The following is a 12,673-nucleotide window of genomic DNA, read 5'->3' on the forward strand; positions in this document are numbered from 1 at the left end:
TTTTGGGGATCCTCGGGCCCAAAGTTTATGCTTGCCCCTGCGGCAGTCGCATCCGCTCTCATCTACCAGAAACATCGTATACTCTGACTTGTCGCGGTTTCAGGTCCATATAAGGGCCTCAACGCCAAAATGTCAGACCGTTGTCCAAGCACGGTCAATGTCCGAACGCGAATGTTTCACCATTTTCCATTTTTCGCGATAGATCTTTCTGGGGCCATTCCACCAATTGGTGTTCCCCACTTTTCCCTCCAAATTGCTCGTCCCCTTTTCTGCCATTCTGGTGACAATTCAGTTATATAAGCTCTTCGTGTGACAAGTCCTTACCTCTCCTCTTCTGTACTTCAAGTCTGTCACTTTCATTCAGACAGATTCTTTCTTGCCGACTATGGCAGACGAGCGCACCCGGGTCCTCTTCCTGGCAAACAGCGAACATGGTCAAACAAACATCATCCTCGCCATTACTCATGAGCTTCTTGTTCAAGGCAATGTTGATGTTCATATTGGCTCATTCCCTGTCCTTGAACGCCGGGTTGAGAAGCTGGTAGCTGACAATGCTGCTGCATACGACGAGGACTTCCGATCTCGCATCCACTTTCACCCGGTGAGAGGCCCCTCGAACACCGATGTCTTCATCCGGACCGGAAAGAGGGGTGCGTTTCATCCTCCCGGCTACCATGGTGCAGTCTTAGGGTTCCAGTCTCTGTGCGAAGACATCTGGGGCTGGACCGAGGACGAGTATGTCGACATTTATGAAAGCTGCGTCGAGATCATCAAGGAAGTGAAGCCGGATGCGATAGCAGTCGACTTTTTCTTCCTTCAAGGCCGAGACGCTGCGTACAATGCCGGCCACACGGCCATTCTTATCAACACGACGTCAATCAGTCACATTGTCCTGGGCATGCAACCCAATTCTGCGGCTCTCTGGAAGTATCCTCTGTATGTACTGCCAACCATGCTAGCCTCGGACCGACATTAACAAAAGTTCCAGACCTGGCACTGGGTTCGCTTATCCCATCCCATGGCATACAGTGCCCCTCAATGCCCTTGCCGTGCTGAAGACGGCGAAAATGTACCACGGCAGTGGCAGACGTCGTGAAATCAGAGAATGGCGCATCAAGCATAAGATCCATGGCAGGTTCCCCTTCGCAGATGCATGGCGGCCCGATCGATTTCACATTTCACCAGGCTTGTTGGAGCTGGATTGGCCATTCAGTGTTATGCCCGATAACATTCTGCCGTGTGGGCCAATTCTGCTGCCAACTGCATCGGTGCAGAAGCAGGACCCGGAGATGGCGCGCTGGCTCGCGAATGCTCCGACTATTTTGGTCAATCTAGGTACCTTGTATGCTCCTGATCCCAAGGTTGCGGAGGAGATTGCCACTGGTCTGAAGATGTTTCTCGATGGCTGGAAAGGTGAGAAAGTCCAGATTCTCTGGAAACTGCCCAAGCATCCGCACGACGTAGACGACATCTACGGTCGGTCGATCGAGCCACTGAAGCGGGAGATGGAGGAGGATTCAGTCCGCGTTCGCGCTTGGTTTGAGGTCGAGCCGATGGCGATGCTCGAGACAGGTGGGGTAGTCTGCTCAGTCCATCACGGAGGTGCCAACTCATGGTACGAGGCCATTCAGTAAGTTTCCTTGCCCTTGATCCCCGAGAACTGTGACTGACCTCTCTAGAAACGGTGTTCCTCATGTTGTGCTTCCAGCCTGGCAAGACTGCTACGAGAACGCAGCTCGAGCTGAATGGCTTGGTATTGGTGTCTATGGCAACAAGAGCCGTGCGCCCAATATCAGCGCGAAGGAGTTGAGCAAGGCACTCTTGAAAGTCATGAACAACAAGTCATATAGAGAAAAGGCGAGCGAGCTTGCCAAGCTTTGCCATAGGAAGGAGGGACGAGTTGCAGCGGCGGAAAAAGTCCTGGAGATTGCGCAGTCTCGTGACCATGGCAAGCTCGCCATGCGCTTACCGGAAATGAAAACCAACTGTCCTTTGTACGAAGTCAAGAACCGCCAGGGTATGGTTCTCCAGACTGCCCAGAAGCCTACAACAGCAGGCAAGGGAGATTCGAAGTATGTCTGATCGAAGCCTCGCCCTCCTCCCCCCCCCCCCCCCTTTTGCCCTCGCTTCGAATTACAATAAAGCTAACCATCGTTCCAGACCTCTCCTCACGGATGTTTACGAGACTCTCCTTATGACTATTCTGAGCAACACCTGGCTTTTCTTCCCGGTGTTAGGCTACTCTCTTCTACTTATCCCTCGCCTTCGTCTATTCGCTCTTGTATATATCCTCTACATCAAATTCATCTCGAAGGCCCACAAAACCGGCACTCTATCACTGCGCAACGACCGATTCCGTCACTCCTCCATCTGGAAGACAACCTACGCCAACTACTTCCCACTAACCCTGTACCGTACCGTGCCTCTTCCACCGCAAAGACGCTATATCTTCGGCTACCATCCTCATGGGATCGCTCTCCGCGGCGCCATCGGTGCCTTTGCCGCTGAGGCAGCCGACTTCTCCCAACTCTTCCCGGGGATCACCAACACACTCCTCATGAAGGACAGCTTTTACACCACTCCTCTCCTTCGCGAATACCTTTTGTCACTTGGGACAAGCGGTGTGTCGCGCTCCTCATGTATCCGACACCTGACCCGCGGCGGCCACGACGACCGCGGGATGGGTCGCGCCATCACCATCACCGTGGGCGGGAGTCGGGAGTACAACATCGCGAAGCCCGGAACCATGGGTGTGGTGGTGAAGATCCGCAAGGGATTTGTGCGGGTGGCGGTGCAAACGGGTGCGGATCTTGTGCCTGTCATCGCGTTCGGTGAGAATGAGCTCTTTGATCGCGTGGACGTGAACATTTCAACTGCGCTGGGGCTGGTGGCGCGAGCCTGGGAGTTCGCGGTGGGCCATCGCGTGGCATTTTCGACCGGTCGGTTTGGACTCTTCTGTCCGCATCGGAGGCCCTTGAACGTTGTGGTTGGCAAGCCGATCGAGGTGAAGCAGCAGCGGTGGGAGCCAGATGAGGCGTATATTGACGAGGTCCACGCTCAGTATGTCAGGGAACTGGGGAAGCTGTATGATGATTGGAAGGAGACGTTTGCGCCGAACAAGGATGTGAACTTCGAAGTCGTGGAGTAATTCTGAGGTTATTGGAGTTAATCGGTTTGATTTGGGACTTGGGATAGCTCGGATATGGCATTGTCACTTTATACCAGGAGTAGACTTTAGAGTTGAATACTGAACGGCTCAGGAAGCTGAATATAACTTTGCAAATGAAAGAACTTTAAGCAAGTAGGTTGTATGGTAGACCGAAGAAGTTCCATACCCATGCCGCCGGAGTCCTACAGTGGCTTAGGCTTTTTACCGCATAGAAGACGCCACCCTCGGCCCGCTGCACTCCCTCTCAACCTTTCCTTCTCGCAACAGCCTCTCCCTCCACAAACTCGTTTATTGTCCACGACACGGCCTCCAGCAACCACCAAAACCACCTTCAGAAGCAGAGAATGCATGACCCTGACTACGTACAATTTATCTCATCAAATCTAAATCTATGGGATATGCATCTCACTGACAAGACGATTCTGGCTGTAGCTACGTCACACCAGACCACGAACCCATGCCCAAAGAGCCAGCATCCCTTGCTTCCAATATTCCCGAAAGAGTGCAGATCCCTCGGCACAAACGCGCATTATGGCCGATGCTCATACACAAATCGTGCACAAATCTACGTTATGCACGGCCGTCTGAGATGATCTTCTGACAACTCACCGATAATGCATGAAGCAGCTCTCCCCAGAGTCACCATGCATTCCTGCGCGTTCACCGCAGACCCCTAGATCGATTGACAGCCGACCTATCCGACTGGAAGATGGGATATTGGCCAGTCAATGAGCTATATAAGAATGACCGAGACATCTCTTCTCTCACGTCTCTCTGCTGTTGCTAGAGGGAGTTGAATTACCTTGTATCGCCGCGCTACAATCAGTCTATACCGGTGGTACACAGAGTCTTTATTGCGTTATCAACCCTCGGTATTCAGTTTACGCTGGTCACGCATCACAAGGTATTTGAACTTACCGACAATTATCTCGTTCGCAAATCCTGGACTTTTATCGGAACACCGAGCAAGGATCCTCAGGCACTTTTGTGTAGATTAAGGGAAGTCGGACTTCGCTCCGCTGTTCAGCCATGGACTCTCTACAGGCCAATAGAGAAGTCCACAATCAGAACCTTCTGGTTGCGCCCTTCTCTCATTGGTCCTTTTCGCATACTTTCTCCGTGGGTATCTCTCGGTGATTGAGCTTCTTCCTCGACTGACTAGGTTTTCCCAGGCTATCTTCTATATTATCGGGATACTTACCGGAGCCAAACTTGTATACAATGTCTATTTGCATCCGCTTCGATCTCATCCCGGGCCAATACTTGCTAGAGCAACAAGGCTCTACATAGTGCTCCTCGAGCTCCAGGGATGCCTCCATCTTCGAATCAAGGAATGGCACGACCAGTACGGCGAGGTGGTCCGCATCGCGCCCGACAGCTTGTCATACAATTCCAGTCAGGCCTGGAACGAGATTTGCGGTATGTCTGGTTCAGTCGCATAGCCCGCCTGTTCATCTCTCACACTGCGTTAGGCCACCGAACTCGCGATACCAAAGCTGTCTTTGAGAAAGATCAAACCTTTTTTACCCGTCCACCAAACGGGCAGTGGAGTGTCGTACGTCTATCTCTGGTCTCCTTTATGACTCCTGCTCTAACCACTGTGGAGAATTTCTGCAATGCAGGTAGCAGCCAACGGCGACTACCACCGACGTCTTCGACGTCTCCTATCGCATGCATTTTCCGAGAAGGCTCTTCGCGCCCAAGAGCCAGCCCTTCAACACTATGTCGACCTTCTCATTCGCCAACTCCATCACCGCGCTGATCGAGCCGGAGGTGGTGTGGTGGACATGGTCCAATGGTTCAATTTTACGACGTTCGACATTATCGGCGACCTAGCCTTCGGGGACACGTTTGGTCTACTGGATAAGGGCGTTTGGTCTCGCTACCTCGCCGCCATAACCGGACTGATGGACGTACTGGTTTACTTCCGCGCCGCCAAGTATCTGTTGCCGTCTCCGTGGAGCCTTTGGGCGGCTTCGCTCTGGGCACCGAGACACCTTCAGCAGGACCGTATATACATACATCAATTGGCAAAGGGCAAGCTGTCCCGTCGAGTTGAGCACAACACGGAACGACAGGACTTTGGTGCGTGAGCTGCACTCTTTCTCCTGACCTCACGCTAATATAGGCTCCAACAGTCCACTACATGCTCAAAGGCTCTCGCTCGGCCATAGGTCCCGAGGGCCTGAGCTTCGAAGAGATGGTCACGCAAGGCCAGACTCTTATCATCGCGGGCAGCGAAACCACCGCCACCGTTCTCTCGGGCATGATGTATTATCTCCTCACCACCCCACGCGCATTGTCGCGGGTGACACAGGAGATTCGTGCGGCTTTTTCCAACGAGCGGGACATCACCGTCCACCGCGCCGCCCAGCTCCCGTATCTCCACGCTGTGCTCGAGGAATCGCTTCGCATGTATCCTCCCGTGCCCGGCATATTGCCCCGGGTCACCCCGGCCCCGGGACAACTAATCTGCGGTCGGTTTGTCCCCGCGGGAACGTCCGTTGGTCTCCACCACTGGGCGTGCTACCGATCAACGCGTAACTTCAGCGACCCGGACACGTTCTGGCCGGAGCGATGGATGGCCGGCGAGGATGATGCGCGTTTTGCGAAAGATGATCGCGGGGCGTTTCATCCATTCTCTTACGGGCCCAGGAATTGCCTGGGAAGGAAGTAGGTGCCACCTGCTTCGATTCGTTTGATAGAGGGAGGTTCTAACGAAAGCTTAGTCTTGCGTATGCGGAGCTGCAGTTGATCGTGAGCAAATTGTTCTGGAACTTCGATGCGGAGTTGATGCCGGGAGGGGAAGGGTGGGCCAATCAGCGGACTACATCGCTTTGGATGAAGAAGGCGTTGCCTGTGCGGTTAATTCCGCGGCAATACGAGGTCTGAGCTGAGGTCGAGGGGGGATGATTATCAGTAAGCTAGCGCTGGGTCGTGGGTCGGTAGTGACACTGAGCATGATTGTAGTTTCTACTATTCCATTCACGTACTTGGACCGTCCGTCCATGGTATCTACAGCGTACAGAATACCTCTGTACGTGTACCTATACCTATCCCATACCCACGAGCACATAGACCCTTCTCTCGACCCAACCTAGGCGAAATCCGATCGGCCCAAGCCAGGCATCATCTCATGCATGAAATCTGTCCGGTACTATAGAACCCCTCCCGTGACTTTCGGCCACCCCGAAACCCTACCCGATCAGAACTCGGGAAAGAGTAGCCGAGATGCGCCGGCCAGCAGCCTCGCCCAGACTGACTAGCAAGAGCATCAGCAATAGCATCAGCCTCAGCCTCAGACACTGGTACCCTGTACAATCCATGCCACGTCATATCTTCAGTCGAATCCGCCGTACCTACCACTTCCACATGATTCAGGCAAAATTCAAGACCAACCAGCGTATCTCACATAATCTCCCGAATTGAGTTGACTGGCATATGGATTGACTCTCTATTAAGTGAACTAAGACTTTCTCCCGGGAAAATTGATTCTAAAACTAAATTTTAATCCCGAGGGACCGATGGACCGATTGATCACCGGATAAACCTCCTGCCTGTCAATTGAGCGGATGTATGCTGGTGGGGAGATTACTGCCGACAAACTTGCTATTTTCAGAGAACCTACCCCGAAACCCCACTGCTATTGTTCCAACTATAGCCTCGATATCTATCGTATATAGTATACTCATGTGATATGAGAAGTAAAAATGTGAATGAGCTATGTAGTTTATAGTTAATCTGGCCGCACTCTTGAAGCATACTCATCCATAGAACAAAAAGCAGTCGGTCGGGAACAACGACAACAAACCAAACCAAACACAGACAACCACACGACTTGTCACCAGAGTCACCAGGTAAAACTACACCACCATACTGCAAACCACGATTCAGCACGCCACATCCCTCAAGATCAGGTAAGCGATCCCGTCGAGTGCCCACGGCACTTCACACCGCCACCAGACCAGAACCTACTACTAGTACCTAGCAAAATCATCCCACAATGCTTGGCTCGGGTAAAATCGACGAAGAGCATCGCCCACCTACCCATAAGGTGTAAAAATAACAACAAGGCTGAACTCCCTCCCTTCACTTCTCACTATCCCACTAACTACCAGGGACAATAAACAACGTGGCTTAGGCCGGACTAGACAGCAAACACCCAAACACTAGTCCCATCCCATTGCACACAGACACAAAAGTGGATCGCGAGAAAGAGCCGCGCCCTCAGCTCTGCTTGTAGTACGGAGTACTGTACTGTCCGTTGCCGGGGCAGATTACCACCAAAGCAATCGCTAATTCATACTAGTGAGTGTGTGCATCACAGCCTCGTGTACTCCGTACTCCGTGTATGGTAGGTACTGTTCACCGACAAATCCTGCTTCATTCCAAAAGTTCCATGGCGGGAAGGCGTCAGAGCTTGATGCTCGAAGCTTTTTCTTTCTCGGTGGTTTTAGCCTTTTTGTTCGTTTCTGACTGCCGCATCACCGGCAAGAATTTCCTTTCTTCGGCAGGCTGGAAAAGGAAAAGGTCCAGAACATGGTTACTTCTACAGTACACAACCCCTGAGTTGTCATTTCTGTGGATGTATCAGGGCAAAAAATAAGGTGGAGGGGAATCAAGGCTAATATCGCCGTCTTCGTCCGAAATACCGTATCTACCTACGAATTGTAAAACTAAGAGTGGTGCTTACTTACTTGCTTGCTCTCTGCCCGGAATGGGGCCGCGCTGAGTGAGCGAGCATTTCTCACCTGGCTTCTGCCCTGCCCTAATTCGCATTCCCGGATCATGATCACGGAAAGCGCGATACCTAGACATAAACACCATACTCCGTACTCCGTATAGCGTGATCATCACAGGATCCCGAGGCTGTGTCTGTTCGCTCTACTTCATCCGGTAGATAGGTATCTAGTCTATTCCAATCCGGTTACGTTGAAATATACCTACAACCTAAACGAACCACAAGGCAACAAACAATCCCTGCAGAAAATAAGGCCCACGCTATCTCATGTCATCAGCACCCACCACCACCACCACCATCATCACCATCATCGCGCATGATTTCCCCGAATCGGCAGATCCAATCGGCTACTGCGGCCATCTTGTCAGCGCTAGCAGTGCCCAAAACATTCCCCATGAACCCACTTTTCCACTCAGCCATGCTCTTGGGTCTGGACAGCTTAATGATGGCAGAGGTGGGGTTGTTTTCGTATTGCTCTGGGGCCGGGCTGGGACCTCTCTGCTGAGCGTTAAACATGGTGAGGCAGACACGGGGGGGGGGGAGCAATAAGCTATGACTAGGTTAAATACTCTCTCCGGCCTGCAGGGTCTTTGGATGACTTGCTATTTGCTTTTTTGCTCTTCCCGTTGCACCAGTGGTTCCTTTAAACGATAATCAGCAGATTACGGACTTGCATCTGTTGATTCACATCTGATAACCCCCCTTTTTTAACAATCCTCTTCACAATCGTACTATATTCTTCTTTCCTCGGCGGGCTACTTCCGACCCCGGCTCAGCAGCAGCCATGAAGAAGGACGACCTAGAGTTCCAACGCCTACACGAAAAGCCCGAGACCGCATCGACCACCGAGGACTTCAAGACCCTCTTCCCCGTTACAGATCTCTCGCGTGGGCTCGTGGGGTGGGATAGCCAGGATGACCCGGCCAACCCCCAGAACTTCCCCGCCTCCAAGAAGTGGACCCTGCTGGCGCTCATCAGCTCCATCACCTTCATCTCGCCGCTCGCGTCGAGCATGTTCTCCCCGGCGATCGAGTTCGTGGCCAAGGAGTTCATGGTCACCAACGAGACCTTGCTCTCCTTCAGCGTGACCATCTTCCTGCTCGGGTTTGTGGTATGTAGGATGCTTTTGACCCCCCTCGGATGCACTCAGAAAACTGATCCATTCCAGTTCGGCCCTCTGCTACTCGCCCCGCTCAGTGAGATCTACGGCCGTCGGGTCGTCCTCAGCGGCGCGAATTGGTTCTTCGTCGTCTGGCAGATCGGCTGCGCCCGCGCCCCCAATATGACCACCCTCATCGTGTCGCGCTTTTTCACCGGCATCGGCGGCTCAGGCTGCGTGACTCTGGGCGCCGGAGTCATCGCGGACTTGTTCCCAACCGAGCTGCGCGGTCGGGCCACCGCCATCTGGGCCATGGGGCCTCTCGTGGGGCCCATCATTGGCCCCATCTGTGGTGGCTTCGTCGGTGAGACAATCGGCTGGCGCTGGGTCTTCTACCTCCTGATTATCAGCGGTGCGGTTATTTCGGCCGGGATCGAGGTCCTGAACCAGGAGACGTATGCGCCGCTGCTGATCCGATGGAAGACGGCGCGGCTGGCCAAGGAGCTGGATCGGGTCGACCTTCGCAGCGTCTACGACGTAACCGGCAGTATGCACCAGGCACCGCCCTCGGCCCGCCGTGTTCTGGCGCAGGGACTCAAACGGCCCGTGGTGCTGTTCTGCAAATCGCCCATTGTGCTCCTTCTTTCCGTGTATATCGCTTTCGTGTACAGTCTGCTGTATCTGTTCTTCACCACCGTGACCTCCGTCTTCGAGGAGCGGTATGGCTTCTCGACCGGTCTCGCGGGCCTCGCGTACATTGGCATCGGCGTCGGGTTCTTCATCGGCCTGTTGACGGTATCACTGACCAACGATCGCATGGTCATCAAGCTGACCGCTCAGAACGGCGGCAAGTTCGAGCCCGAGATGCGTCTGCCGCTGATGATCATCTTCAGCTGCATCATCCCCACCACCTTCTTCTGGTACGGCTGGTCGGCCGAGAACGCGCAGAAGGTCCACTGGATCGTCCCCATCATCGGCATGATTCCCTTCGGCGTGGGCATGCTCGGCATCTGGATGCCCGTCCAGACCTATGTCATTGACGCATACCCGGCCTATGCGGCCTCCGCGAACGCCACCATGACGGCCTCGAGATCGCTGATGGGCGCTTTGTTACCTCTGGCGGGCCCTACCATGTTCCGCAACATGGGCATCGGATGGGGTAACTCGCTGTTGGGGTTCCTGGCCTTGGCCTTTGTGCCGGTCCCGTTGCTGTTCAACCGATACGGCAAGATGATCCGCGAGAGGTTTCCGGTTGACTTGGATTGATGAGCCGTGGCCACAAAGACGATGTAATGACCTGCTTAACATGTTTTGATAGACTTCCGTTGTTCCCATATAGAATAGATTCGACTTATTAATACCATTCGTTCTTCGATCACAGGACCTCATACACAATAGACTGCAGGTCAACCCCCGTCAAAATACTGGGGTAGCTTCGAATGACATCAGGGGTGAGTCCCCATCCCTCGATGGTCATGAACGTCTCGTAGAAGCTGCGTCTGATACGGAGTTGATCTTGGTCGTCGCGTTCGAGGATACTCTCGCCCCACGGCCAGCGAACTTTCAGACAACAGGCCAGAAACCCGAAGAGATCGTCACGCTGACCCTCGTAGATGTGCCAACGACGGATCAGATTGGACCGGATTTGCGGCCAGATCATGAGGTCGATCGACCCAAGGTGGGGAATGTTTATCTGGTCAGGGTTCGGGTGCATGAAGGTCGGCAGCCGAGCGAATCGGCTGGGACTGGGAGAGTACATCCATTTGAGGAGGTGGTAGGCTAGCCACCCACAGGCCAGGCGCTCGGGGTCGCGCAGCGGCCGTCGCTTCGTGGTGCGGTAGACTAGGTCTGCTAGGACGTTGGTCTTGGAGCCGTACAGGAGATCCAGCGGAGAGGCGGGGGAGTCCGGGGATGCTCTGATCTGCTCCTGGTAAGCCACCCAAGTCATGTAAGGGGCTGACGGGTCGTCGTTGGTGAGTGGGATACGTCTCCAAGGCGGCTCTGGTGGGTTTGTCGAGTCGTGAGTGTAATTGATAGTAGCTGCGAATGGCGGCAGCGGTGGCAGGATTGGAGCGATCGGCGGGATGGGTAGAGTTCTTCTACTAGCTTCCAAGGGGTCTATCAAACTGCGAGAAACTGCTATCGGCGGTGGTGGCGATAGTATAGGAGGACGCTGGTTCTCGACTTCGGGCGCCTCGGGGCTATAAGCCGGTCCGGTGAGAGCTTCCGGAGACGTCAGCGCATCGATGTCCCAGGATTGCAGGAGACTTTTCAGCTGTCGTTGACGTGCAAGAATAAATGCATTCTGCCTCCGGAGAGTCTCTATCTCTTCAGATCGTTGTTGGGCGCCTTCATCGGTGTGGTGTTGCCGACAATGAGCGACCTGCTCTTCGAGCCGTGCGATGCGATCTTCGAGGTGACTGAGATACTGCAACTTTTTACTTCGAGAATTCTGCTGCGCCCGTCGATCGCGGAGGCGCTTTTTCTCCGCCGAGCTCAGATGACCGTGATCCGACATTTGAGCCACATTCTTCGAAGAATTGATCGGACGTGTCTGACTGGCATTGAGGTCGAGACGAAGGTGGAAGGTGATCATCCGTGGTAGCCCAAGTTATGCAGCCAATCGGTGTATAAGTCACGTGCTCTGTTTTATGCTCGAGTTTTGAGAATTATGCACGTTGAGCAATCTATAGGAAAAGGTAACTTCACTCAATTGGCTTCCGTTAAGTGGATAAAATCGAAGAAATGTACTGTAATCACTTGACAAGGTGTCGGTTGATGATATCTTGAGAGGTGACCCTCAGCATTGAAGATCGAATTTCATACCCAAGACTAACCCATCAATTACAAGATAGGCTCCCTGGTTGATAGGATGTCTTTGTTTGTAACTGAATGCGCTATTGGCCAATAGTGAGAGATGAAGGGCCCGATATATCGATAAATCGGGCATGACTTTAGATGAGCCTATTCAAGTCTGGTAAGGCTGTCAGGCGTTAACGCAGGGCAAGGTCTGGAGCTCCATGTACACATCTACATGGTTCCAGATTCTAAATTGCCATACTGTACTGATATGTCCCACTCCTACTCCAAGTGGCAGCACTTTCGCTCTCCTTCCGGCTGAACTGCTCCCTACGCCTAGGCGCCTTACCAATCCTCCTGCCAGTACATCACTACGATCCTGGATACTTCACGGGTGCATCCACGCAGTAGAGGAGACGCATTGAGCCGCCGGTGCCACTACGACCAAGCTTGTCGGCGCGCGAGAAGCCATGCTTCGTACATCAGCATGGCATCTCCGACCGCGAGTAGCATTCCTCCCCCAGCATAGCCACCAGTATCCCCTAGCGCATGCCGTGCTCTCGCCATTGTCTTCCCTTTGTGTTCTATTCGTCACGATTCGACATAAGCTCTCGGGAGCGAATAGCCGAGTTCGCGGGTGCTATCGAGGGGTTGTGCGGTTTGGAATGGATCCTCGATCATCGGGCGGATACATCTGGACCAACCGGTCAAATTGTGCTGTTTCTGTCCAGGTCTCGGTCGAGGTTTGATGTTGATTGAGGTTCGAAATCGGTGTTGGGAAACGGAGCCGAGGTTGCTGGCGTAGCATTGGTAGCGTTAACCGCGCGGACAGGCTTGGAGAGTAGTCGATGATGAGCGGGAAAGA

The 12,673-nt window shown here is 53.4% G+C and overlaps 4 protein-coding genes across 4 annotated transcripts; 3 read left to right on the top strand and 1 right to left on the bottom strand.

Moving 5' to 3' along the window:
- Nucleotides 1-129: 129 nt before the first annotated feature.
- Nucleotides 130-3,336, top strand: BO66DRAFT_247308 (Diacylglycerol acyltransferase family). Its single transcript, XM_025642916.1, has 4 exons — nt 130-936; nt 989-1,630; nt 1,680-2,072; nt 2,161-3,336. Exons 1-4 carry the CDS (start codon nt 386-388, stop codon nt 3,146-3,148), a joined length of 2,574 nt encoding a protein of 857 aa, XP_025497967.1. The 5' UTR covers nt 130-385; the 3' UTR covers nt 3,149-3,336.
- An 862-nt stretch (nt 3,337-4,198) lies between these two features.
- BO66DRAFT_416137 (cytochrome P450) lies at nt 4,199-6,061 on the top strand (the record flags this gene model as incomplete). The annotated part of the gene is made up of 6 exons (XM_025649576.1): nt 4,199-4,292; nt 4,376-4,588; nt 4,642-4,724; nt 4,792-5,254; nt 5,308-5,842; nt 5,899-6,061. 6 exons carry the CDS (start codon nt 4,199-4,201, stop codon nt 6,059-6,061), a joined length of 1,551 nt encoding a protein of 516 aa, XP_025497968.1.
- Nucleotides 6,062-8,577: 2,516 nt separating this feature from the next.
- BO66DRAFT_246914 (MFS transporter) lies at nt 8,578-10,330 on the top strand. Its single transcript, XM_025642915.1, has 2 exons — nt 8,578-9,021; nt 9,079-10,330. Exons 1-2 carry the CDS (start codon nt 8,695-8,697, stop codon nt 10,273-10,275), a joined length of 1,524 nt encoding a protein of 507 aa, XP_025497969.1. The 5' UTR covers nt 8,578-8,694; the 3' UTR covers nt 10,276-10,330.
- A 54-nt stretch (nt 10,331-10,384) lies between these two features.
- On the bottom strand, nt 10,385-11,527 carry BO66DRAFT_416139 (bZIP transcription factor; the record flags this gene model as incomplete). The annotated part of the gene is made up of 2 exons (XM_025649577.1): nt 10,385-11,049; nt 11,113-11,527. 2 exons carry the CDS (start codon nt 11,525-11,527, stop codon nt 10,385-10,387), a joined length of 1,080 nt encoding a protein of 359 aa, XP_025497970.1.
- Between the last annotated feature and the right edge of the window lie 1,146 nt (nt 11,528-12,673).

Source organism: Aspergillus aculeatinus (assembly GCF_003184765.1).
Source record: "Aspergillus aculeatinus CBS 121060 unplaced genomic scaffold BO66scaffold_88, whole genome shotgun sequence".
NCBI classification, from domain to species: domain Eukaryota; kingdom Fungi; phylum Ascomycota; class Eurotiomycetes; order Eurotiales; family Aspergillaceae; genus Aspergillus; species Aspergillus aculeatinus.

Bases quoted from the DNA above. Each gene is read 5' to 3' on its own strand.
- BO66DRAFT_247308 (XM_025642916.1), top strand. From the start codon at position 386: ATGGCAGACGAGCGCACCCGGGTCCTCTTCCTGGCAAACAGCGAACAT. The intron at 1,631-1,679 runs GTAAGTTTCCTT...TGACCTCTCTAG, and splicing joins TCATGGTACGAGGCCATTCA to AAACGGTGTTCCTCATGTTG. The intron at 2,073-2,160 runs GTATGTCTGATC...CCATCGTTCCAG, and splicing joins GCAGGCAAGGGAGATTCGAA to ACCTCTCCTCACGGATGTTT.
- BO66DRAFT_246914 (XM_025642915.1), top strand. From the start codon at position 8,695: ATGAAGAAGGACGACCTAGAGTTCCAACGCCTACACGAAAAGCCCGAG. The intron at 9,022-9,078 runs GTATGTAGGATG...GATCCATTCCAG, and splicing joins TCTTCCTGCTCGGGTTTGTG to TTCGGCCCTCTGCTACTCGC.